Genomic DNA, 26,919 nt, shown 5'->3' on the forward strand with positions numbered 1-26,919 from the left:
CTGTCCTGTGCTGGGTCGTGGGTGATGAGTGCGTGAGATCCAAAGAGCAGCGTCTGCGCCCGGGAGCGCCTGCGGCCACTTCCAGGTACAGTCCGGTGAGTCTGCGGTGCGTCTTGCCAGTCCGTCCCTCCATCCATCCATCTCTGTCTTCTTTGCCAGCCCCGGCAGGACAGTCTCATTCCTCCTGGTGCTTAATTTTCATTCTAGCTACTCAGTTCTGTACAGACAGTGCTGCTTTTTTGGGGGACATCAGCATATTGGGGAAGGGAGAGACTTCAACCCAGCAGTGGCGGTGCAGTGATTGGGTCCTTCTCCTTTTCCCCTTCCCCGTAGTAGGATAGAACAGGGTCCTACAGCTGTACAGTGTGATTTTTTTTTTCCCCCCGTGGCTATAATCCCTGGAGAAGCTTTCCCTGCTTTTCATAACCCCCGTCAGTTCAACTGATTGCTGGCTTTTTTGGATGGGAAGGATAAAAAAGCTGATTGCCCAGGTTGTGTTTGTAGGGCTGAGTAAATGGGTATGTGGGCGGGATGTGTGTGTGTGTGTCTTTGGCTGGGTATCTGCTGAGTGTGAGTGTGGTAAAACTTCAGGCTCCTTGCGCCGTGTGAGGTGACAGCAGTTCTGGGGTACGAGTAGAGTAAGGACTGTTAAATGACCCTAAATCAGTGTTGAATGACCCAAAATCAGTGTTGAATGACCCAAGACCGGTGCGTCAGCTACATCTACTATGATGTGCTCAGTGCAGACTGTAAACCAAGGCAGCCCTAACAAGCAGTGTCTCCAGTCTGCCTGTGTGTAAGGCTAAATATAAAATAGAACACAAAGGGATGAGGAACTCTTCCAGAGGAGTTCTCCTGAACAGAGCGGAGGAGGGCTGACTCCTCTCAAAGGGCAAAGAATGGCCTGAAAAATCAAAAGAGCCGGGAACAAAGAGGTGCTCTGTACCTCGGGCAGCTATGTCTAAGCCAGGAATGTTGAGGGGGTTCCTCTCAGTGGGATTACCGCCTTGGTGGGCTGAGATGTCGTGCCATCTGTGGGAAATTGGGACTTGGGCAGGCAGGACTAGGTCTCTTTATTTTGAAAGCTGAGAAGAGCTTTTTGAGGTACGGCTTCCTCAGGCTTATCTTACGGCTTTCCAAATGAGATGCCTTGGAGAGAAGCTGTTAATCAGCTGAAAATCAATGCTAAATATACTCAAGGCAAGTAGCTAACTGAGCTGTACTGGAGGGAACTAATAGCTGAGAGCAAGCCCTGATTTTGGATAAGCAGTGGGGATATCACTCCTTTGAACAGCAGGACTGAAACAGGCTACTGTAGGATTTGTTAAATCTTTGTAAAAGAGGAAAGAAATTACCGAGTTAGCAGGGGTTAAGCTCACAGCTGTGCCACGCACTGAGTAAAATGGGGTTTTTTTGTATGGTGCACTGAATCCCTGTTGGTTTACATTCTTTGTGGTTTCTTTCTGCGGAGGTTTTGAGGGCCGGCACTGTGTGTTGTTGCCTGTGCCTCGGCTGTGTGGGTTACCTGGACAGTCCGTGGGGAGTGCAGGGTCACCGTGCCTGCCCTGGGCTGTGGGGTGAGCTGCTGCCACACTGTCACACAGAAGTGACGGGCCAGTTCAACCCTGGAGCGTGATCAGTGAAGGGGTATGAACTGGGAAAGCTGGCAACGTGGGGCTTTACTTTTGTCACTGGGCAGTTGAAAAACGAGGTTTTCTTGCGATGAAGACAGGAAGGGGCTGTGTGTGGGTTATCATATTGCCAGTGTGTGCTGTACGTGGCTGTAAGGGTCTGCTGACACCTACTAGGTTGGGATAGATTGCCAGCATTGCAGAGGAGGAGGCACAATTTGGGATTGCACATACTTAAGCATTTTTTTTTCAAATGTTAGTAAACACACAGGTGTACTCTGCAAGCGCTGACAAGCACTTTACCCATGCCTTTGCTTGGCATGGGTATGAGGGACTGAGCCACATCATCTAATAAACACTTTGATAGAGAATGAGCTTGTAAACAAAGCTTCCAGAGAGCGTTTTGCAGCCACAGCAAGAGAATATATAATTTACAAACAGGAGGCAAAGACTCCAGCTGAAAGCTGTTGCTAATTTCTCCTCTGTTCTAGCTGCTCTATGAGGTATTAAAAAACCTAAATCGCTACTGGGAGGAGCCTGAATGGGTGATATTCGGTATGGCTGTATTTTTAAATGGAAAATGTGCAGGATCATGACAACAATCCAGCTCACTCTCCCTAGGCGGCTCCAGAATGGCACTGAATGACTCAGATCCATGCATTCTGACTATTTTGGGCTTGATTCATCAAAAGGCATCTTCTCCCCAGAATAGAATGTTCCCCAGGTCACCTGCCCCTCCCATGGGGTCAGGTATTCAGCTTGTTTCTTGTCACACAGGGCCAGAAAAGCCAGGTAACACACCTGCGGAGAGCAGCCCGGGAGCTGTGAGGTGGCATCAGCCAGCACAGTGAGACGCTTGGATTCATCAGGAGTAAGACAGAGGATAAAAAAAGCTTGAGTCAGACTGGGGAGTGGGGTATTCTCGGAGATAATTGCTCTCATTGATACAAGGCCAGGTGCTTTCTGCATGAATGTAGCGTGCTGAACCGACAGTACTTGTCCATCAGGACTAGAGCTGATCCTCCCTTAAACATCCTACGAGGAATCAGACACAGGTATTAGGCCACGTTTGTAATGATCTTTTCACAGCCCAGCGTGGTGTACATTTGCCCAATGCCATACCTCCTGGGCGGTGATTTAATAGGTGTGATTGTTCCGGGGCCAGGAGCGTTTGCCCGTCGATTGCCGGGCGCAGGGGTCCACCCTCAGTCGGGCCCGGGAAGTGCTGCTGGCTCTCCCAGGCTGACACCAACCTGCAGAGGCAGCCTATGGCCCTGCCCGGACCGGGGAGAAAGACCTTTTCGGTAATTTTGGCTGTAGTTGATTTCCCGAGGAGTCGGGCAAGCTGATTGCAGGCAGCAGTTTTACAAGTCCTCTGCACCTCGGACCCAGCTGTGTTGTAGAAGCCGCTGGCTGATACCCAGCCTGGATATAAATGGGTGCGAGGCAAGGGTAACTATGCTGATACAGAGCTGTACTTCATTTCTGAACTGCAGAGTGGAACCATCCACTGTTATCTTCAACCTAGACATTGGAAAGTGTATTTTTGTTGTTGTTGCTGTGGTGGGGGTGGTTAACTGAAGTATTTCTGTTGCAGAAAGTGTAAACTGCTTTCAACCTGCTGGATAATGAACTGTCAGTAAAATTCCAAACTGTTTATGGAAACATGAGGACTAAGTGACTGGGGGAAAAAAAAAGATCATATGAATTGTTTGCCTTAAAACCAGCAGTTTTTCTACATCATCTAAACGGCAGAGACTTTTGGCAATGAGATTTTAGATAGAAACAGTTAAATGAAATTGAGTACTGTTATTTAACACTACTACAGCTTGCTGTTGCAAATTATAACTTGGCTGCCTATTATGATTACAAAAGGGAAAGGTGTTTTCTTTTGAAGTGTACTGTAGGTTGCCCAAAAGGCCAAGCAAAGAGAACAGTTTTGGGATTCAGACGGTATCTTGCTTTGATGAGGTTGAAGAAGGAAGCATATCAAGAGAGCTTCATGCTTAAGGCTAGTACTGTGCTCCTGGCAGTAATATATGATACACCTTTTGAAAAAAGATCTTAGTGCTTAATGAAAGGAAATAACCCCATACTTATCCCTCTCTGTACTGTCAAGCAGAGGAATGCAGTAATGAGAAACTGAGTGACTTGACTAAGGCCACGTGAGGAGCTTGTAGCAGAGTCAGGAGCAGATCCAAACTTCCACCTGCCAGGTCTAAGCACTGAACTAATGCCACTGCTGTTTTCTGTGGGTGGATGTGTGAACAGCCCTTGACAAAGCCGGTTATCACTCTGAAATGGTCCAGAACCACACTTAGCTACCATCCACCTGCTGACCATGCAGATAGAGAAGGTGGATCTTTTGGCTTTGATCACCTGGGTTGGGTTAGGATTACATCCCTGTCACATAGAATGGATCACACTCCCCAAGGTTAGTGAAAGTCTAATACCAAAACGATACTCTTCTGGTGATAGTGTAGGGGGAACAGCTCCCATCTCTGCTGAAGACATCAAATTTTGGTTTTGTCAGTTTGAAGTATGCAGGAGGCACAAAGCATACTGCAGAAATGATGCAGAGTGCAGAACTCTGTAGATACAGAGCTACAGGACTCATCTCAGAGTTCTGATTCACTAGTGGGGGGTAGCACGGCATGGATGGCATCACAGGCCCCATCTGTCCACCCCACCCCACACCCCATTCCTGGACATCTCAGCCGCCGTGAATCAGCTGCTGAATCACTCATTTTGCAGGGTGATGTTTTGGAATAAAACATCACTGCTGTTCGCTTGCCTTCAAACTCCTGACCTCAGAACTGCAGCAGCCCGTCAGCTGACTGAGGAGCAGCATCCCAGCTGCTGCCCAGCAGTGTGGAGATGGGCTGGTGAACTCCTCCAGGCTGTGGAGCTCTGCATCTTGCTGGTGGATGGCAGCCCTGACAAACCAGTCTGCAGCTGGCTGAGTAGAGAGGTGGGATTTTAGTCTTTTAAGGCTGTAATGTTTAAGAACAAATAGAGCAAATGACAGAACTGTTCTAACTGTGCTTCGCTGGGTCCAGTAAGGGGAATGCTTTGCTTCTAAAATCCCCACCCTGCTTCAGTAATGTAGAGAACTGGAAGGCTTTAGCAGCCTTCTTGCTTTCAGTCCAGCTGTCTGCTCAGAAATCTTGGTGGAAAAGAGTAGCTATATGTGTTGTTTGTTTTTTTTAAGATGGGAGGTGTGTTTCATTGAATCCTTTGGCTGGCCTGAGGCTCTTGTGCATCTTTTTCCATTTCATTCAGTCAGTAAATCTCTCAAGTTTTAAAGAGTCACTATGGAGCATGCAATGGACTGAACGTTTCTGTAATCTCTGGTACCTTCTGACATTTAATTACTGCTGTGCTAATCCATCATGTCACTTACAATGTGTACTTATCCTGTTTATTCATGTTTTAAACTTCTCTTCTGAAACTGGGATTAGCAAAAATATGTACAAAGTACAAACCCCTCACACGTGTATGAGGAAAGCCTTATTTTGCATTCAAATGCTGAAAGGACACCATCCAGATGAAGAAATTACCCATAAAATTAAAAATGAGCTTAACAAAAAGATTAATCAGTCAGTGATGGAGCATGCTTCATATCTTTTTAAATAATTGTGGCCTTTTCGGTTTTGACCTACAGACAGAAATCTCATCAGCATTGTGGTCATGGTAAGAGACAAGTGCTTTAAGAAATTATAGGTGTGGTATCCTTTTAGTGTCATGCCTTTGGAGGCTGTTGCTTTTGTGTGTCCAGCAACGCAGGCAAATTGTATCATGTGTTTTGTTTGGGAGGAACATATGTCCTGTCCTCGCCCTGGCCTGAGTAATTTTCCTGCAGCTGGGATTTTTGCTGCGATGCAGTCTGCCTGCATGTGCTTGTGTGGCACTGCAGCAATGCTGTCACAGCCACCTTCAGCATCATTAGACTCTCCCTCTCTTCCCGCCTCACTGAGGAAGAGGATGGGAGAGGATAGAAGGGGAGCTGAGTTGTGGGCATTAAGCAGGGAGTATGGATTAACAGCACATCAGCAACAAAGAGGAACTTGTTTGTTTCCTTCCCTTTTTCTGCACTTGCAGATTTGGAGAAATTCAAGGCATTCTTAAATGCTCCACAATGTTCCTAATGCTCCCAAGTAAACACACAAATGTATTCATACCCATCACACCTTTGCTGTTCAGTATCCAAGGGCTTTAATTTTGAGCGTTCAGGGTTCACTTAATTTCTGTGCCAAAGTTCTCACAGGTGAATGATCAGACAGCAGTGCTGCATCTGACCTTCCCAAATCATCAGCTAGGTCTATTAATAGACCCAAGAAAAATGCACATTCAAGAGGAAAATGCCTCTGCTTGAAATTCGGTTCCTGTTTTATTCTTTGCTTACTAGCGTGTTTCATTTTCCTTTGCAGTTTATTGTTGCCCGGGTGATTTTTGGAAAACTTTACAAAATCATTCATCCTCTGCTGTTTTAGCAAAAACCAAAATGTACTACTTTAAGACTCAGTTGGGTTTCTTATGTCTACCTCAGGTCTTTCCTTGCCCCACCAGCGACTGTGCAAGTTGTATTTTGTACTGTAGGACACTGTCCAGAATGGATAGTTTTGGTCCTCTTCCTCTAGGATGGATTCCTTATGAGAGGTTCTTAATCTTCCTCTTGATTTCAGTCTGGAAGCAGCTGATATCACTCCCCTTTTCATCTCCCGTGTGAGTATGATAAAACATTCTGTACTCTGCTTCTTAAAAGATACACTTAATAAGTAATTCTAGGAAGGAACTGTAACTCAGAGTCGGTGCTGAAGTCACGGTCTGAGAATTGTATGGCAAATTATCACATAGAGTGGAAACAAGAAGGCTTTTGAGCTGGGATAGTTCTGTGATCTTAATTTCTGCGAGTAAGACACATGAAACACCCATCTGGGAGTTTTTCGGGTTTCTTATCTTCTCTGTAGCTTGAGCTGTAAAGTTTCCCTTTACCTTTCAGTGGGGAAAAAAATCTTGGTGAGCAAAGCCCGCACGCCAGGAGGAGCGGTGTGGAATGCGCTGGAATGCGATGGGCGGTCTGTGTCTGGGGTGCTTTTGTTTTGGGCAGCCTGGGTGGATGCCCCGAGCACTGCGAAAGCATTCCAGCTGCTCCAGCCTGACAGTCAGCTTTATCAAGGCAGGGCCTGGCTCAGATGTCTCTACACAAACACACACAGTCTGGGGAACAAACAGGAAGAATTAGAGACATGCACATGCCGGGATGGATGTGATACCACTGGCATCACACAGACGTGCTGGAGTGGCTCCTGCGGCTGGAGCATGGGAAGGGAAGGTTGTTGGCTTTTGTGAAAGACAGGCTAGGGAGAGGAGGAGGGGAGTGAGTCTGGAGGAATACGGGGAAAAGGTACAGAAAACTAGGGATGAGGTTAAGAAAGCTAAGGGCCAGTTAGAATTGACTCTGAGAGATGTCAGAGACAACAGGAAAGGCTTCTGTAGGCATGCTGCTGAGGAAGGAAAGAGTAGAGATAGTGGGAACTCAGCTCCTGCAGGTAGTCAGTCTTTTGTTTTGCCGTACCTCAGTTTTATGATGGCATCCTTAATAACAATGATAGACACTAATCACCTGCTAAATGGGGTTAAGGGTTTCTGATTGTGTAGGGAACAGCTCTGAGGGGATGGAATTGCGTTTCTGAAGTTTGCATCTTTTGAGGGGAGGTGTGCCTTGGGACTCACACCGTTCCTCTGCCTGAGGGAAAGTTTGGGAGAAAACCGTACCTGAAAATGTTTGGCAGTTGCATTTAAAGGCACCTTTCATGGCTACTACTGAACTTCTTTGTGGTGCTTCTATGAAGGATACCAGCTGTCCATGTTGTTGGCTTTGTTTTATGAATCTGATGTGTAGCCTGAGATCTTTAGTATAAATTAAAACAAACCAATGCAACCTTCCACTGTTTGTAGTAGAAAACAGATGTTTTTGAACGTAAAGGTTTGGAAAAGCTCTTGGCAGCTAAGTCTGATTCTTTCACTTTTGCCAAACTGAAACTTGGCTCTCGCAGGAGATGGTGGGGGTTTGGGCACGTCATCTTTGGCTCTGTCTTCCTATTTACAGTGCTGTTACTGGGAAGCTCGAGGCTTGTTTCTTGTCAGAGGCTGTTCACAGCCAGAACATGGACCTCAGTGCCCAAGGTCTCATATTCTCCACAATGATACTAAATGCAGGAAAAAAAATGTTGTATTCCTCTTTCCACAATGCAGATTTTTAACTTCTCTCTGTCACAGGAGAGCAACACTGGTAAAGCCAGGAAATTATTTCACTGCTCTTTCCTTCAAGTTGGATCTTTAATGAAAAAAAAAAAAAAAACCACCAACAAAAAAACCCCACTCTTTTCATTCTTGGAAAATCAAAACAGAAACAGAGAAGAGATAAATGGATTTCCATGTGATTGCTAGCCAAATGTTTCCAAAGCCCCGTTAAAAAGTTCCAGTTTTTAACTCCCAGAACAGTTTTCACTGGAATAATATTTCTTGACTTTTTCCCCAATTCCTGCTCGTCGGAACTTGCCCTGCTGTGCTTTGTCAACATTTTTAGGTCCCAAGCTACCTCTGCTTTGTATGCCACGGATTTGTGGACCATTATCTGCTCTGTAACCAAATTTCAGTTCCACGCAGGTTATTCCGAAGGCAGGGTTTGGCTGAAGCTTTAGCTAAGGAAGCTTCTAATTAGAATTAAGCATGCTGCTTTGTGTCTCCACCTCCAAATAAAATACAGCAGAGGGTTCAAGGTCAAGATAATAAAGGAGTCATGCTGGAAAAGCACATGTGTTGTGTGAATCATCCCGTTGGCTAGGCTATATTTATCTCTGTCACACTTTGATACCATCCCTTTTCATCCCTTGGAGAGCATGTCCTGTGTCCTGTTCACTTCCCAGTGAAACCCACTCTGACCACCCAGGACATCACCATTACTTGGTGTCTCACTGAAGCAAGACTGAGCCCTCTCTGTCAAGCAGCTTCCAGAAACAACTAGCCAACAAGTGAGACAATATGTACCCTTTGGGACAGACTGCTGAGAATTTTATTTTATGGTTTCAAATCAGTGCATGTATTAATGGCCTGATGATTTTTTTCTTTCCTGCTGATGAGGCTCTAGGTGACTGTGTCTCCAGCCTGTCTGATTTTTGCTATGAGGATTGTATGAAATCAGAACTAACTACTGGCTACTGTGGCTAAATCCCCTGCAGATTCCAGTCTCACCCTGAATTAGGCTGTTTTGGTTAACATGAGATCTGGGTTGAAACAGCTGCTCGCCTTGGTTTTGTGCAAGTGCTAATATTGATGTCAAGTTGTTTGTAATTTACAGATGCAGACGAGCCTTTCGCACTTCCCGGGGGAGTATAACCTTGGAGCCACAGTGCTGCAAATGTTTGGTGGGTTGCAGTGTTTAAACACTGTTCACTACCACTTGCATTTTGACTGAATAAACTGTGCTACAGTAGCTGAAAAAAAAATCTGAGTTTTGGTGCAAATAGGACATTTTTCAGTGTCTGGGCTGAAGAATATTTTGGAGTTGGTTCAAGTCTGTGGCTTTACATACACGATATGAAAACCTAGAAAATGCTGCAGAAGGTTCCTGTCAGCTCCTCAGTAAAGTTTTGTTCCTTGAACTGGGTTGGCCTTGCAAAGAGCCTGAAGGACCAGGAGTCTTTGTGCATCAGGATGCTTTATCAGTGCACTGCATGGCTGTGGTAGGGTTGCACCTCACCTGCCCAGTAATTTGAACTCCTTGTACAGGAACCCTGTTTAGTTCAGTCCTGCACTTCACCCTCTTACGCTGAGGCATGTGCATTTGCCTTATTCTTCTCCCAGTTCATTGGGCTGAATGGACTTGAATCGCTGGTAGAACAGCTGCAGCGTGTCTGATGTCTCTTCCCAGACACTGAGATTTCTTCCCATTTTAATGCAGATATCTTTTGGCACCTCTCAAGGTGGAATTTGCACAGGTCATGTAGGCCAGGAGGCTCTCTCCACTGTCCTTCTCTTTGGCTTTCTCTTGCTGTTTATTTACTGAACCACTCAGGCTTGTGCTGGTTTGAATGTCTGCATTGTCTGGACACACTGCCAGCAGCAGCAGCAGCAAGTCTGTGTGGTGCTTCAGGTCCAAGCTAAGGAATCTGGCTAATAACTTAATAGCTTCTCATCTCCACCGAGCTCACTCTGAAAAGTGCTTTATTGTGGGCTGGGGAGCACACAGATGGCAGCACTCTATTTGTCTCCAGGCTGTCACATCGCTAGTTGTTTTCAAAACGGGGTGCCTTCACAGGCTGGTGTTTGCTGAGGTCTGTGGCTTTAAAGAGCTTTTTCTCCAATAGGATTTGATACAATGGAGAGAAAAGAAACAGCATCTGCACTTACAATGATGGCTCAGAGGCATTAATGCTTTTCTCAGGCACACACACATGCTTGGTTGACACATGAGCACAGCAGCCTGTGGATATTGCCCTCTCAGTTTGATCTCCCTTGCCTTGAAGTTGTAGGGAGGATTGGAAACAAAGTGCCCTCCCCTTCTGCAGTTTATCTGTCTGTCCCTGAATGTCCATCAGCAGCCGCAGCCCAGTAACTGCTGCATTGGAGCCAAAACCAGCACGTTTTGGTTAAAACTGGGCACAAACTTAGCTTCCCACCCAGGCTGTAAAACCTAAGTTCCTTAAACTGACAAGAACTGCTGCTCCCAGAAAGCAGGGAAGGAGGGAGAAGGAAGGAGTTTATAACTCAACACTCAAGCAGTCAGAGAGATTTTATCTTTTGGCATTTTCAGCTCCTGGGTGGTCATGGCCCCCTTGCTGCCCACCCACTGCTCTGAGTGACTAAACAGCCTGCAGCACTGACTGATCTTTTCCTTGGAAAGACATTTTGATTCCGCAGGCACTAAGATGCAGACTGATGAGCAATGGTTTTATTTTTCCTAAAGCTGGAAAATACAGAACTGGATTTTTTCACATTTTCACAGGATTTGAGGAAAAGATTTAACAAAACTCTAAATCTGGTCTCATCTTTGATATCATTGGTGAACTTGGACAACAGTGGTAAGCAACTATGCCCAGGCAAGTTTTTCCAAATCTCTGTACAGCCACTCAGAGAGCAGGTGGAGGCAGATGCACTGAAGCATCAGGCTTTAGCCTGGGTCACACCTGTCACAGTTATTGGGAAAACCAAGCACCAATTTACCAGGGTGGAGTTGGGAAATGGGAGTTTTGGGATTGCAGTTACATGGCTGTCACGTTGCACAAAGGAGACTGTCCTCTCACATAACCTTTTCAGTCTCTCTCCTGCACTGGCTGGGGATGTGTCAGCCTGGGACAGCCTGAACACACTTCCCCATCAGAATGCTGCTCTTAGGGAGCTACTTTCAGGATTTGACCAAAGTGAACACTATGCCACATTCCCAAAAGCTTTACAGATAAAGTCTGAATTCCCAGAGCCTGTCAGGATTTTTGTACCTTCTTCTAACTCTTAGCCTGGATACCTTATCTGTCATTTAATAAAGAAACAGCAAGATATAAAAGAAGCAGCTGCTGATTGTGACAGGCAGTGGTGAAAGCTTGTGTTGGCCCTTTCCTGAGAAGTCTGCACAGGCTTGAGAGCAGTTCAGTCTTTGTGTCCAAGTAACCCCTGGTGTGACACTGACTTTTGCTTTCTAGTGCGGTATTATCTCTGCAGATAGAAAACGCCTTACCTTGTACCTTCTGTGAATTATCCCTTCTCTCTTTTGTGTGTCTCCTCAGGGAAAGATGCCACAGACACCTCCCTTTGCAGCCATGTTTGACAGCAGCAGCTACAACAGGAACCTCTATCAGACAAAAGAAGACAACTGTGGGGGGCTTTATTACCACGACAACAATCTGCTGTCGGGGTCTCTGGAAGCTCTGATCCAGCACTTAGTACCCAATGTGGATTATTATCCTGATGTAAGTTACACACCCAGCTAAGGGTATGGCCAGGCCTGCTGTGTCTCCTGCAGGGGAACTTGTGCAGCAAAAGCAGAATTTGTCACATCCATGGCTAGGGAAGGGCTGCAGGTGGCTGACCAGCAGTGATAATAGCATGTGCTCTACCTGAGTGCAGCATGCAATAACTCACCTAACCTAGGAAGTGCAGTGCTTTATTGCTCCTGTTGCAGGGTGAGCAACCCTGGTGACTCATTTTTAAAGCACACACCTAGACTGGCTTATTGCTTGATGGATTGTGTGTACCATTGACCCTCAAAAAGCTGCCAGGCAGGCTGAAGAGAAAGGCATGACCACCGTTGTGACAGAATGAAAGTATTTGTCGCAAAACCAAGCAGTTTTAAATGCATATTTCCCATTGCTCATCTGAGGTCCACGTGTGTCTTGCAATAAGCAACTAAAATGTTGAACTAGCACCACACTATTCAGGATCAGCAGAGGCTGGATGTGACAACAGGAAGTTTGTCATCTGAGAATTCTTGACCAATGCACATCCATGCACTGAGACATTTTCTGTAACTCTTAGAAAAGAGGGTAAAAAAGAAGGGTATCAAAAGGTGGCACGAAAGGGCAGTTGGGGATAACTGGTGGATGATGAAACTGCAGCTCTACTTCTCAGCATGCTCCTGCTGAAGACATAACTCTGCTTATGTGTGGCTTCTGTTATTGTCATAGATCTCTTCACATTTCCAAGACAAGATCTTTTTTAACTTGGGTCAGAATTAACAGCAGCACAAGACTGTACTTAAGCTAGTGCTGATCCATTAATGCTTAGCGTAACTTCAAATGTATAGCACTTTAGACACTGGTTGGTCAAGCATGATGATTTATTCCAAGTTTCTAGAGCCAAAACATTTTAGTCTTTGTAGAGTGGGTGCCACAGATACTTAACTACTGGCAAAGTGAAAAGTGGAATGGGTATTCTGAGTATCTGTCTCATAACGAGTTCAAATTATGATACATGGAAAAACAAAGCAAAATTAGGAGCCACTTCTTCTAACCTCAGAATCAGTTACTGATTTTTATTCTATAAAATTAAGTAGTTCCCTCCACTTTCACCCAGGAGACAAAAGTTTACTGTAGAGCAAGAGAAGATGAGTTGAAATTGTATTCTGAGTAATTTCAGCTAATGAGCTTGCAATAAGGCTGTGTGCAATAGGAGAGCTAAGCCACATCTGCCCTGCCTTGTTTTGGTTTAATCTTGAATAACATGGCTCGAGCACAAACATATAATACTGGTTCTGGAGCAATGATAAGTGTTAAATGCTTACCTCTGTAGTAATTGCTTTTGGCACAGCCACGTGTAAAGTTTTCTTATGCAGACAGTAAAGTATGAGGAGCAGATTTTTCAGGAAGGCATTTGAGAAAATATAAAAAAAGCTGGTAATTGATGCCTTTCTCTGTCTTCCTCTTGTTCACAGAGGACATACATCTTCACCTTCCTTCTCAGCTCCCGTCTCTTCATGCACCCATACGAGCTCATGGCCAAAGTCTGCCACCTGTGCATTGAGCAGCAGAGACTCAGTGAGCCTGGCCTGGACAAGGTAAGATCCCACACTCTCAGGGACTCCCCAGTGCCCCTCTTCAAGAGAGTCCTCAGAGTGATTGAACAGATTGAAAACCTGATGCAAGCAACTAGAATTTGACCCTTTATTCACTGAGAGCCATGGGGAAATTCCACACTGCTCAGCCTGTCCTCCATGAGGGCTGCTGCTTCTGCTGCATCATTTGTTTTACCAAGAGAATCTCTGAACCAGGGTCCTGAACAGGTCATAATCTGCCCTCTGAAAGTCCAAGGCCGAGGTTTTGTTGGCCTTTCTCCTTACTTCACCGAGAATCAAAAACCATTTTGTGGTCACTGTGCCCAAGGCAGCCTCTGACCACCACATCTCCCCAGCAGCCTCTCTCAGTCTGTACACAGGTTTCTCCCTATAAGGTGTAGTGCATGCACCGGTCTTGGCACAACTGAAATTTACCACTTTTTTTTTTCATGGTTAGTCACAAGTTATGGAAACACTAATCAATGCCTTGCACTGAGGCACTCCTGATAATGAGGGGAGTCATTTCCACCCACCTGAGGCATAATTTCCAGGTCAGCTAAGACAATGAGAGTCTCTTCATTGGCTTCCATGGCCATTGGCTCTGGCCTGTAATCCAAAGCTGAATAAAGTTAAGATAAAAATTTACCTGACATTCATACCCTTATGCTGCACAGTATCCTACAGAACAGAATTCCACTTCCTTTGAGCTGGATATTTCCTGCGTTGCTCTTACATTGTTACATTCCTCACTACTGTTTCCAAATAGAACTGGACCCAGAAAATTGCACCAAAAATCCTGCAGTTGTTGACGGAGTGGACAGAGACTTTTCCTTATGATTTCCGAGATGAAAGAATGATGAGGAACTTAAAGGAGTTGGCACAAAGAATAGCCAGTGGGGATGAGGTAAGTTGTCTGCACATAAAGTTATTGGATAAAAAGGCATTCCTATTACTGCTTTGATATTGCTGTTAATAACATGGTGTGGCTCGGGGTGCTTAAGAAAACGTATTATGAAAGGTGCTGATAAGGCAAAAAGTTCTGTCTGGCACCTAAGCCTAGGGTGAAACCACACGGGATAAACAGATCTTCTCCAAAGCATGGGCAAGGTTCTCTCCACCTCTAAGCCCATAACATAATCCCATTTTGTGCAGACAGGTACAGTTTGGTGGATGTTAGTATTTACCATTTTAGTGATTCTCCTTGGAAAAGGCTACCTAGGACAATAGCTGGGAAATCCCTATCAGTGTCGATCATTTCTTGAGTAAGGTGCACTGGAATTGGGCCTTTGACCTGTAGGTCAATGGAAAGTTATAGCAGGTTTGGGGACAAATTTCCAAAAGAGGACTGGACCAGGAAAAGTTGTCTTGAGCCTGAAGTATCAACTCAAGAGAAAGTCTGTCATATTCCTTCCTATGGATGGGGCAAATCACCTGACCTTTTTCTAAATCCCACTTTTCAGATGGAAGTAAAGTTCCACGTGGGTATTATGAAATATTTTGATGCTTAACTGGTGCTTGTCTTTTAAGTACTGAAATAAACTCAGCCAAAAGCCAAGGGTTATTTACTTAGTGGAAGGGAATTAACAAGGTTTCAGTGAGCAAATCCTGTGTAGCTGCAATAATACTGCGATTGCAAAAGACACTGGAGTGGCATTTGGAAGAACTATAAACACAAATAGGAATTGCTAAATGGCATTGTGTTTCCAGTGCTCCTCAGGGATCAGTGCTCCTTATATAAGCTTTTAGGTGATGATATGGATGAGGGAGCAAACAGCACATTGACAGGCGTGGAGGTAAGCTGGACTGAGAGAAGCTGAGAGTGCTGCCAAAGGCCTGGAAGGATCTTGAGAGGCTGTACACAAGCGTGGAAAAGAGCAAACCTAAACTGACCTTGGAAGCTGAGATGTATTTTGATGTTGTTAAAGTGGGGAGGGATGAAAGAAGATGGGACAAGATGGTGAGATGTGGTGTGAAAAACAAATGAGAAAGAGACCCAATTTGATGTGCAAGCTGGAGGTTCAAGATAGCTCCAGGGAGCTTTGGACTGGCAAGAGCTGTGCCCTCACTCCAGGGCTGTCAGGTTGCTTTGTTTCTAGATACTCTTCATAGCAAGGAAGGAAATTGAAGTTCAGTTCCAGGCAAAGTGATTATAATTGAGGCTCACACCCACTTAAAAAATACTCACTGGCACAAAAAAAGGAACTGCTTAGCCTGGAGAAAGTTGAGTTGGTGGATGGAAGAATTAAATGAGAAGAGGGAAGGGTTGTCTGCAACAAAGTTTCTGGCACTACAGATAGTTTAAACAGTCAAATTGTCTATTGAAGGGAAAGGCAGATGTACAAAGCTGCTAGAAAATGTGCAAAGGAAGAAATCTTACTCTGCAGAGAACTATAAATCCTTTCTAGCTGTAGCTTTGAGGTTTTTTTGACTTTGAGGTTTCTTTAGAAAGACAAAGTGAAAGCCAACACTGCAGTAAATTGACTTGTTTTATTGTGAACTGCTTGGAACAGTAAATGGTAACTTCCTTGACCTTGCTTTTCTTTAGATCACTTGGATTTTTGTGACTCCTTACCTTAAAGGATAAAGAGAAGCAGTTTCCTACTCCTGTTCGCTAGTTTTACTTATAGCTTCTTATTCCACTTCCTGAATTATTGTACTCCAGTTCTTTTAAGAGCTGTCAGTAAGAGTACAACCAAAACCTCTCACCACACTAACATATCACTCCTTCAAGACAACGTATTTGGAAAAAGCTTTAGAGGAAAGGACAAATTTATTGGAATAAAGGAAATATTGCTGCCTTGGATTGATTATACTATAGTGTGCAGACAATAGTTTTTGGATAATCCTTTTTGAAGCCACTTAGGATTTGCTTTAATGGATTTAGGATTATATGTGGAATCTGGAAGAGTAACCACCTTGGTTACACAGATCTATCTACTCGAGAGCCAGGTTCTGCTCCTACTTCCTGGTAATTGAAATCACTGCATGGAAAGGCCTGCAGAGGAGAAAGAAGAGAGGTGGTTTTATTATCTTCTCTTTTTCTTCAGATTCACTGCAAGTTTGAGCTCTGGTGAAACTGGTCTTGGTTTGCTGCAGACAGAAGCGGGCCCTTTGTTTATCCCTGAATGGCCACATATTTGTTTCTTTCATATTGTGGAGCAGGAGAAGATGGAGTATTTTCATTTCTTGTATTTCCCCCAGTGGTGGTTAGTACTTTTCAGGAAATGGATTGAACACATCTTTTCTTTGAGCTAACTTGGTCAATATTGAACCTGTGAGACAATCACTGCTTAAACCGCTGGATTCCTTTTGGCCTGATGAAATATTACAAATTCACATAATAGAGCTTATCTTAAGCTGACAACAGATAGCATCAGCATCCATCTGTGGCGCTGTCATGCAGACTTTAATGCTGTCTTCTCCCATTTTGGAAGTGTTCTCTGATGGTTTGATGTTCACACAGATGTACAGGAAGAACGTGCAGCAGCTGCTCCAGAACCTGATTCGGAAGCTGGCCGCGGTTTCCCAGTACGAGGAGGTGCTGGCCAAGATCGATGCCACCACATCCACAGATCGCCTCACGCTCCTGAAGACCAAGCCCCAGTCCATCCAGAGGGACATCATCACCGTCTGCAATGATCCCTACGTGTTGGCTCAGCAGCTGACGCACATAGAGCTTGTGAGTTGTTACGCTCCCAGGGATGACTCCATCCTTCCCCTCTTTTGGAAGTGCAGGTTAACAGGGGATATGACTTGGCTGCTTCTGTGCTTTATTTAGGAGAGACTCAATTACATCGGACCAGAGGAATTTATCCAGGCGTTTGTGCAAAAGGATCCTTTGAATAATGACAAGGTAATGGGAGCAGATCTGGAGCAGCTCTAAAATGCATCATTTACCACCAGGTGTACCATGAGCTGGAAGTGAGGTCCAGCAATAAATGAGAACCAGTAGAAAACAAGCTTTAGTACTCTTGATAGCATAGGGTTAAAATGTTTCTAAAATTACGGGAACTGTATACAATAGGTTCAGGGGAGGTGGAAAAAAGGTTGGGCCTGGATAGGCCTGGGAAGGGAACAAAATTACACAGGCCCTGGAAACAAAGGTTAGGTTTTGTCTTTAGGAGATTGTGTGCAGAAGAAACTGCACCTGCATAATCGTCATATGATCAGTGATATGATTGTTAATTGTAGTGGTTGATTTGTGATGGAATATGATTATTATCTTAAAGAAGAATCATGAGAAATTATATTTGGGGGGCCTGATGAAAACTTCCAAGTTCATACAATAGAATATGGGTTTAATAATTAATATGTAGCTACACAATGAAAGGGTATAAAAACACGTCCATTTTGAATCCACGTCAGAGTCAGATTTGGGTTTGCATCCTCTACCCCTGATTCCCAGAGCTCTTCAATAAAAGCACCTACATATAATCGTTCTGTGATTATGTGTTTCAGTGCTAACACTCTCATTAAACATTTTGTTAATGTTTTTTTCTTTCTGGAGTACAACTCCTGAAGCTCCAGAACTCAGCCAACAAATTGAATTAAATGAACACATTTCTTGGGTTTTCTGACTTAAGCTAAGGGAGAACTTAATCCTATGAATGTTTTCCCCAGGCCATCTATTCAGTTTACAGCTGGAAGAGGCTGAGTTTAACTTTGCCTTCTGCATTATTCATTTTTGACCTCTGTTCTTCCTTTTTAGTAAACTGAACTCTGTTCAGCCAAGTGGCACATGGGGGAATTTGCAGGTAGAGCAGACATAACAAAAAGAGTGCAGAGGGCTCTAGATCTGTGTGAGATGGAGGGCAAATATGCAATGTTTTTAACCAGCCAAGATGGAGTTGTCATCTCTTTGAGTGCTGTTTTCAAAATGACTTCATTTTTTACATTTCTCAAGATGACTTAACCTCTGTAAATAAACTGTGACAAAACCAGTCCATTAAAATTTAAATTAACTTAAAACTGGCACACAGAATAGAATGACGCAAGTTTACAACTTGATGTTCAGTCAGATGGTCTCTGAAATTGTTTTTCCACATGGAGATCACTGAAACTGCTGTCTACCCCTTTTTAGGCTACCCTGAGATGTGGTGTAAGAATAATTCCAAGATGGTACAGCCTAGCACTGCTCAGGAAAGGGATAATCCCATCAAAATGGTAGAGCTGATCTCCCAAAGTTAGGATGTAGTATGTCCATTTGTCATCAGCAGCTAAAATGTTCCTGACCTGTGTTTTCCTGCTGCACTTGCAGAGAGCTTAATGTTGTATCTAATTCTATCAGAGGGACAGGAGTAAGGACTGAAACAGTGTGCATATTCAAGGGAGCTTTATGCAGATCTTTAGCCCTGATTGTTTGCATGAGTCTGTTCTAGGTCCTTAAAGCATCCCAGTAGAACTTAAAGCATGGAGTGGATTCCACATGCCTGCTGGAGTGCTTTACTGGGCCGACAGCTCACAAGGAGGTTACACATGCTTGAACGCTACCACTGCTGCTTTCCCTCTAAGCTTCTGTCACTTTGGGTAATTTGAGGTATTCCTGGTTACTTGACAATGTTTGGGAATGGCAAGGCAGGAAGCCAGAAGATCTCACAGGGAAAAGATAAAAATTGTGCTAAAAGTTGCTATTTTATTTCTGTCTGTAGAGCTGCTACGGAGATCGAAAGAAGACTCGGAACCTTGAAGCCTATGTGGAGTGGTTTAACAGGCTCAGTTACTTGGTTGCAACAGAAATCTGTATGGTGAGCAAGGACTTTCTGTGTTGAAAGGTTTAGTTTTTCTAAAACTGTGAAGCCTTTTCAGGTTTTGTGCCTTTTGGACTTGTCATTCGCTTGGTTCTGTAATTGTTCACGTTTGGATGCAGTCAGAGCACGTCTGAAGAGGAAATAAGTTCCGTGTTTTTAGCATTATAGAGTGTCTCGGCCTTGTTCATGTGACAGTGATGATTTATTCTGGGTTAGCCCTTCTTGGTACGTTAGTGTGTCTGGTCTGCTGTTCTCTTCTCTGAAAGCCCTTTGTGAATTGAGGCACATTCTCTCCTCTGGCTGACCCTTTACTCTCCTCTGCTGTTCTTCATACCCTTCTTCCTGGCAGAGCCTCTTTGCCTGCCCAGGATGTGGTTTGTCTTTGCTGTCCTGAATGCTTTTGGACACAATAATGTCCAAAACATGTAAAGGATAGTGTGAAGCTGTGGTGCATAGGGAAAAGGCTTTTAATGAGGGTGTTATTTCTTTGGGGACATGTCTGAGTGCTGTTTCCTGCTGAGCATAACCCTACAAATGCATCTCTCGCAGCCTGTGAAGAAGAAGCACAGAGCAAGAGTGATAGAATATTTCATCGATGTGGCACGGGAATGTTTTAACATTGGCAACTTCAATTCCTTAATGGCCATTATTTGTAAGTATGTGTACTGAGATTGTATTTTATCCCTGATTAAATGTGGATAAAGGAAGCAGAGTGCTTCACACAGAAGCTTAGCTTGGTCAGCAGCATGAAGTTGCTCAACACTGTTGTAGTGTTATGTGTGTAGTATAAAGCTGGTATAAACCAAAGTTTTCATTGCAACTCTTCAGAGACCTAAATCCCCACTTTTTTAAACCAACTTCATTGCTAAATAGGAATAGTAGCTTTCCCTAGAATATGGAGAATTGATGTCTCCCATCATTTCTATCACATCCTAGTGGTTTAAAAATTGCTCACCTCTTTATATCTGGTAGGAAAATACGTGGAATATTTTCTTTTCATTTCAAATGTGAAAACTTCCATAGTTATGTGTAGTTTTCAATGAATTATGTAAGAGACAGTGTTCAGAACACTCATTTGAGCTTTTCCACTGTGTACACATGTTTATCAAATCCACCTGAAATAGTGGCATAGCACTTTTTAGAGCATTCATTCTTTAAGAGATGAAGATTTGGTTTCCAAGGTTACTTTGGAATTTAAAGAAAACAATTACTCTGATTTCTTGATTAGCTCCACTGAAAATACTTGTTATTGGTAATAGATCCTTTGCTTTACAAATACTTAATAGTCCAAACCACCTGAAAAGATACTTTTTTTAAAATACTCCAACAATCTCTTTCTCTTCTATCAAGCTGGCATGAACATGAGTCCTGTGTCTCGATTAAAGAAAACCTGGGCAAAAGTGAAGACAGCCAAATTTGATATTCTTGAGGTAAGTTTGGGTAATATTTGGACAGCAGGCTGTTAATGCCATTTTGTTTTTAACTGCTCTAAAATGTGAGTTTGGCTTCATTATGACATTTATTTTAGTATATTTGTGCTCTTAATGGATATTGTCCAACTGACCTTTGTCAAAGATCAGGCAGGTGCAGCACTACATGAGTTTGTGATTTATCCAAGAAAATGGATTGGATCCCTTCTTATGCTGAATGGACATTTTTAAAAATAATGTTCCCTTCTGATCAAACAGACAGAGCAATACCACAGTCCTCTACAAAGCTGCTTTTGTGGGGCTGTTCAGAAGATCTTATTCTATTTAGGAGTTGCTCAGTTGAAAAAGGATTGTGTGTACCTCATTATTTGCATCTTTTCATGGCTTGCAGCATCAGATGGACCCTTCCAGCAATTTTTATAATTACCGAACTGCTCTGCGTGGAGCCACCCAGAGGTCCCTGACAGCTCACAGCAACAGAGAGAAGGTGAGTTTGCAAATGACTTGGCAGTGGGCAAAAGGGAAATGTGCTTGTTAAGTTGCATGGTAAACCTTTATCCTGGAGCTCTGATTCTCAGCAGCTCTACCCCTGGTGGGCTTATATAAAGCTGCCAGATCAGTTTGGTGCTGACTGAAAGTCCAAATATTAAATGATAATTTTGATTATTTAAGTAAAATAAGTACATTGCCTCAGTTCATTTCTGTTTGACAGACACCTACATCTCACAAACCCTTACCACAAACAGAAAGGCTGAGGACTGGCATGAGGTTGCTAGTAATTTGTTCTTATAGCTGCTATTTGTGGTAAACTTTCAGTAATTCTTGGCTTAAGGTGGAAAGACATTAAAACTTAATCATAAAAGGTATTCTAAACCTCCAATCTAGACGGAGCTGTAGCATTCCCTTCCTGTGTATAGTCTTCAGCTGCAGAATCATAGTGGTGGTTCTTGTGGAAAAGAATCAAATAGCTTCCTAGCTGCTCTCCACTTGGAAGCAGTTGCTCATCAGCTCCTTAGGATGTTCAGACTTCATGCTGTGTTTAATAAACGTGATCTTGGAGTTCATGGAATAAAGTACCAGGCAGATGAAGCAAATCCACGTGCAGTCTGCTGATCTATACTGTTATACATGGAATGTCTTTCTGAGTCCTAAGGATCTGTTCAAATATCATTCAAAGTAACAGAAATTTAAATTTAAGAGGCTTACTTCTTTTCAGAGAAAAGTCAGTTTTAAGACTTCAAAGAAAGAACTTAAAAATATTGAAATACGGTGTGGTGAAGTTTCCATGGAAACTATAAGTGGTATTTGTTTTATCCCCAGTTGTAACAAGGATGTGTTGCTGTGAAAACTTCCGCAGGATGAAAATTAAAATAGAACCATTTTAAGAAAGTAAAATTCTCCAACATTCTCCAAATAAAGTGCTTTGTTCAGTTGGCAGGAAATGCTTAATTTTAAGCCAGTCAGTACCAAGGTTCCATGACTTGCATGAGCTCAGGGAATTGTAGCTCAAAAACCATTAGTGCTGCTACCCCAATATTCCCTGCTGTGCTTCAGTGTGCATCTCCCCTCATTTACCAAGCAAGTCTTGTCAAGAGGGAAAGCTACACTATGAGATATCCTGCAGGAATTTCATGTAAGAAATAGGTGCTTCTGACCATTTGTTTTCTGGAATCTGCAAGGAAGAAGGAAAAAATGTAAACAAGGACATGACATAGAAATGGTGGACTTGGTGGAGAGACTCGTATTTTAAAATGCAGTGAATGCACAGTTTTTGTTTAAAGATGTAGAATCCTTCGTCCTTCAGTATTTTGCTTACCTTTTGTATCACCTGACTTCCTTTCATTTTTCTCTGTAGACCATTGTGTCTTGATTCAGGACCAGACTGACAATAATGCTGTTCTCTCCCTAGATTGTGATCCCTTTCTTCAGCCTCTTGATCAAAGATATTTACTTCCTTAATGAGGGTTGTGCCAATCGCCTTCCAAATGGTCACGTCAATTTTGAGGTGAGAAGAGCACTGAGTGGGGTTTTAATGCAGGGTCAGCCCCTTTAACAGAAAACTGAAGCAGATCACAGTCCCATTTCCAATGGATTCTGAGAGAGCAAACATAGACTGGAATTTGAGTGTTATCTGTTACTTCTCAGGGGAGCTGGGAGCAGGAAAAAGCAATTTTATCAAAGATGGAGTGTTTTTATAGAAACCTTCAATATTCCCAGTTTTTTAAGTGGGTGGAAGTCAGAACTTCTTCCCAGTGTTCTAATTCATCTCAATATTTCAATTCACAGGTTTGTTACAGTTAATGACAAAATGTTTAAATTAGTATTTTAGGGCTTATCTTTTAATTCCTCCAGTAAAAAACCAAGTTTCTCCTTTATCAAGATACATAGGCAGCATTTTCATGCATGTAAGTCTCAGATTGTCTCTGAAAAAAATATGTGATAGAGCAGTGAGGGAGTTTGGACTCTCTTGTCTTCCAGTAGTTCTTCTGGCTCTGATTTCATGCTTTTTATCTGACACAGGCTGACTTACCCAATGATTTGTTTCCTGCTACTTTCAGTTTTCAAGAAGCCTGGGTCATTCACACAAAAGTGCAGTATACATTTCAGTTGTAGTCACAGGCCTGAATTAGCCCAAAGGTTCTAAAACTAGGCTGTGCAATCACCTGGAATGTCCTTTTGCTCAAGGGATCCATGTGCACTTGAGGCATGTTAAACTTTAATTGGAAGAATTTATCAATTAATGGCATCAGCACCCTACATGGGGAATGTTTATTTTTGGCATAAATTTCCAGCAATAAAATAGCACATTTCATATGTGCTAACTGACAGGAAGCATCTGCATTTTGAAATGTCAGTATTAAGCATCTGATGTGAAAATCGCTACGTATTTAATTGCAAAACAGAAAGTGTGAGCATCATCAAAGTTAAAATTTGGGCATGAGGAGTGTTACCAGCTTCTTGAAAAAAACTATATTTGTATTCACAACAGCAATTTTAACAAGGTGAAGGAGTGGAAAGTTTCCATAGCTTGAAACAAGAACACAAAAGTTAGAAGCTGAATTGTTGTGTCAGATCATGTTCAATTCTATCTTAAAAAACCAAAGACTATTGAAGCCTTGGTCTCCAAGCCAAGATCATTCCCTCTTTCTAAAAAAATGTTCAGGATAAGCAAGGCGGTTCAATATATAGCACCTCTTCTGCTTTGTATTCTGACAGAAATTTTGGGAGTTGGCAAAACAAGTCAGCGAATTTATGACATGGAAGCAAGTGGAGTGTCCTTTTGAAAGGGATTGGAAGATTCTGCAGTACTTGCTCTCTGTCCCAGTCTTCAGTGATGATGGTAAGGAGCTCTGGACTTCTTGCAGGGATGTCACTGGCTACTGCTTAATCTCTTTCTGTGTTAATTTGTGGCTTCCTCACAGTAAGGAAACTGTCCTGAGACATCTCTGTCTGGCAAGTGAAAAATGCTCCTCCCTTACAAATGACAGAGAAGATAAGATTTTTCTTTTATGTGCATATAGTCTGTGAGAATCAACATTGCTTCTGAAACAGAAGCAACTCAATTGATGCGGTCCCTCTAAATGTCACATCAAATGTATTTATGTGGACATCCAGGATACTTTGTACTAAAGGGTGCTGCATAAGGAAGAAAACAGGGACTTCACTGGCTGCTTACAAAGCACCATGTCCCTGGGCTCATTTTATTTTCTCTTGAGTGCTTTCTTCTCCTCGTGTTTTTGAGTTTCCGCTGGTTGGTTTTTCCCCCCCTCAGGGCAGTCTTTGTTCTCATGCACACTTTGTTAGCATTGTCTGGGTGCAATTATAAGCTACGCTATACTTCCTAATGGGATTCTGAAGCCCTAAACTGAGGAATGGATAATACATGCCTGCTTCATTTAACTCATTCTGCTCTGCAGGGGGGAGAGCAAGTTTTAAAACGCCAGTAGGCCTAACATAATGTATTTGCTTCTGATTGCAGCACTTTACTTGGCTTCCTATGAAAGCGAAGGTCCCGAGAACCACGTCGAAAAGGACAGATGGAAGACACTGAGGTTTGTGTCAGAGGTTACCCGGATCAATAAATAAATAGAATGGGATACAGAGCAAGCATCAAGCAGTTAAAACCAAATGGCATGTTACATGTTTCAACAGATGGGGCACAGCATGGTTGTAAATTCCCTCCTCCAATCTGGGACTGTTGGAAAAAACAGAACAATCAGTCCTTATCTTACACCCTCTTGGTCCTTCTTTGCCTTAGGAAATGGGAATTAGAATAAGTAACTTTGTATTTTAATTTCTTGTGTTACTCAGTGAAGGAAGAAAGTAGTTTCTGAACAAGAAATCCCCACTTCCTTGCAGAGCACTCTGGATTCCACACAGAGGTTTCCACAGCTACTGCATCCCTTTCTGCACCAGCCTTTCAGGCAGGGCTGAGGTTTTCATAAAGATCATTCTGGGGCAAATGCATTAATGAAAGCAGTTAGCAATTTAGAGTTCAGGCTGGGGAAAAATATTCAGCAAAATCATATTTTTGGCTTTTCTTCTACTGGTATTAGAATGCAACCTCCTCAGCTCTTTGATTTTACTAATTGTGGCAGGATACCTGAACCATTAAGGCAGGGGGATGTAACAATTCCATCTAATTGATTCCACTGATTTTGAGGAGGAGACAGAAAGAGAGCTACTCACATCAGGGCACAGACACTCCACATTACACAGGGTGACAAGATGAGAATCTGTAATAACACGAATCTCAGTTTCACAGCTTCCTTACCATAGTCACACTGTCTGAGAAGATTTTCATCATTCTAATGGTTGTCTTTACCCATTTCCATTTCCCTCTGCCTTTCAGGTCAACGCTTCTGGGCAGAGTCTAGAGCACAGGGTGTCTGCTGCTGCTGTGTTTACGTGGATTGCCAAGGGGCATGGCTGGGTTTGTTTTCCTGTGCTCTGAGTGCGCTCAGGACGATGAAAGACATGCAGTCAGTTGTGGTATCGTGGCAGCAAAGATGAAAGAAGTTAATTCAAGAACAAACAGGCTGCTTCTTCCATCTGACAGATTAGATAAAATCACAGCCCACTCAGCTGGGAATCAGGCTGAGGTATTGATTGAGAATCCTTTGAAGATCTCTGATGCTGCCTATGAATCATTTCACACCTGGATGGAATCTTTCCTTTCCTTTTGCTGCAGCTTGCTGCTACAAGGACTCTGCAGAGCTGCTACAAGGACTCACAGGAGGTTATTGGGGGAAGTGTTCACCATTCCTCTCAGTGAAACCCAAGTCTGGATTGAAGAGCTCTTATTCCTAATAAGCTGAATATATCCCAGAAGTTTGGGATTGCTAAGAAGGGAAAGGACGACACAACAAATTGGCTGCTGAGGAGAATTTCTCCCTACCACTGTAATGGTGGCTGGGTTTTTGGTTTTTTTTTCCTTTTTCCAATGTGTTTTTTGAGTTGGCTGCTGGCGGGCAAACTCGTTATTATTTTAAGTTATTTAAAAAATACAAAGTAATAAAAATCAAGGCTGTGGTAGAAAATACACCTGCTATAAAAAGATAGCTATGTAACTCTACAGCTTTTAGGGAGACTTTTTCTTTTGTTAACTTCTTTACAACTAACCACTACATGCTACAGGCATTCTTATTTTTACTGTGAGGTTTTGTTACTCTTGATTTTCCATACTTGACCGTCTTCTTATATTAGGTTGAACAAGCAGACTTTTCTAGAATAGTCTTTGAGAAAATGGCATAAAAACTGTGTTGAAATATGAGAGTATGTTTTTATTAAGTAATTTTTATAACTGCTTTTTTTTTTGAAAGGGTAACAGTGGAGAACACAATCCACTTTGTTTGAAATAGCAAGATGCCAAAAAGAAAAAAAGAGGCTTCTTCTTATCTCCAGCTATGAACAAAACAGTCTTCCTGTGTGTTTGCTTTAGGGATTATGTTTATGACTGTGAAGTAGTTCACTGTGTTACACATCTAGTAAGTTTTTAGTAGCTCTGAATACTTAGTCACTCTATCTACCTAGGAGGAACCTGATTGAAAGAAAATCCAAAACCAAGCTGTAGCTGTAGATCACCCCGGATGCAAAAATCAATAAGCAAAGTACATACTTGGCAAAAAAAGAAAACCCTGTTGGCAATTATTCTGCTACTGTTGTTTAAAAAAAGGAAAAAAAGTAAGAATAAATATATTTATTTGTTGCACTGCATCTCCTGAGTTTTCGGGCAAGGTGATTTTTGTACTCTGTCTGTACCTTTTCAAGCAAATATTTTAATTTTGAATTCCATAGTAACACATTGAGGTAGCCTTTGTTAATGGGGATACTGTCCTTAACTACAGCTTCTGTTTGCTGGTACAAGATACTGGAAGTCTCTGAGTTATATATTCCACAAAGAGCAGCACCAAGGCCTCAAATCCTGACAGAAGATTTCCTCTCCTCCTTTCCCACTCCCTGTGTTGGGGTAAAGGAGAAAGAAGAGGTCAGCTCTTGGAAAGGAGAAAACTGTTTCTGCTGTGCACAGACTAGCCTCCTAGCTTTCATCAGGTGAGGTCTTT

At 42.9% G+C, this 26,919-nt stretch overlaps 1 protein-coding gene across 1 annotated transcript; it reads left to right on the forward strand.

Moving 5' to 3' along the window:
• RASGEF1B (RasGEF domain family member 1B) lies at window positions 1-26,411 on the forward strand. Its single transcript, XM_066317962.1, has 14 exons — window positions 1-85; window positions 11,417-11,599; window positions 13,060-13,182; window positions 13,946-14,083; window positions 16,643-16,858; window positions 16,958-17,032; window positions 18,828-18,923; window positions 19,476-19,578; window positions 20,277-20,356; window positions 20,748-20,843; window positions 22,266-22,361; window positions 23,573-23,696; window positions 24,336-24,408; window positions 25,209-26,411. Exons 2-14 carry the CDS (start codon window positions 11,423-11,425, stop codon window positions 25,231-25,233), a joined length of 1,422 nt encoding a protein of 473 aa, XP_066174059.1. The 5' UTR covers window positions 1-85; window positions 11,417-11,422; the 3' UTR covers window positions 25,234-26,411.
• Window positions 26,412-26,919: the final 508 nt, after the last annotated feature.

This window comes from Sylvia atricapilla, chromosome 4 (genome assembly GCF_009819655.1).
Source record: "Sylvia atricapilla isolate bSylAtr1 chromosome 4, bSylAtr1.pri, whole genome shotgun sequence".
Taxonomy (NCBI): Eukaryota; Metazoa; Chordata; class Aves; order Passeriformes; family Sylviidae; genus Sylvia; species Sylvia atricapilla.

Bases quoted from the DNA above. Each gene is read 5' to 3' on its own strand.
- RASGEF1B (XM_066317962.1), top strand. From the start codon at position 11,423: ATGCCACAGACACCTCCCTTTGCAGCCATGTTTGACAGCAGCAGCTAC. The intron at 17,033-18,827 runs GTAATGGGAGCA...TTCTGTCTGTAG, and splicing joins ATCCTTTGAATAATGACAAG to AGCTGCTACGGAGATCGAAA. The intron at 22,362-23,572 runs GTGAGAAGAGCA...GTATTCTGACAG, and splicing joins ATGGTCACGTCAATTTTGAG to AAATTTTGGGAGTTGGCAAA.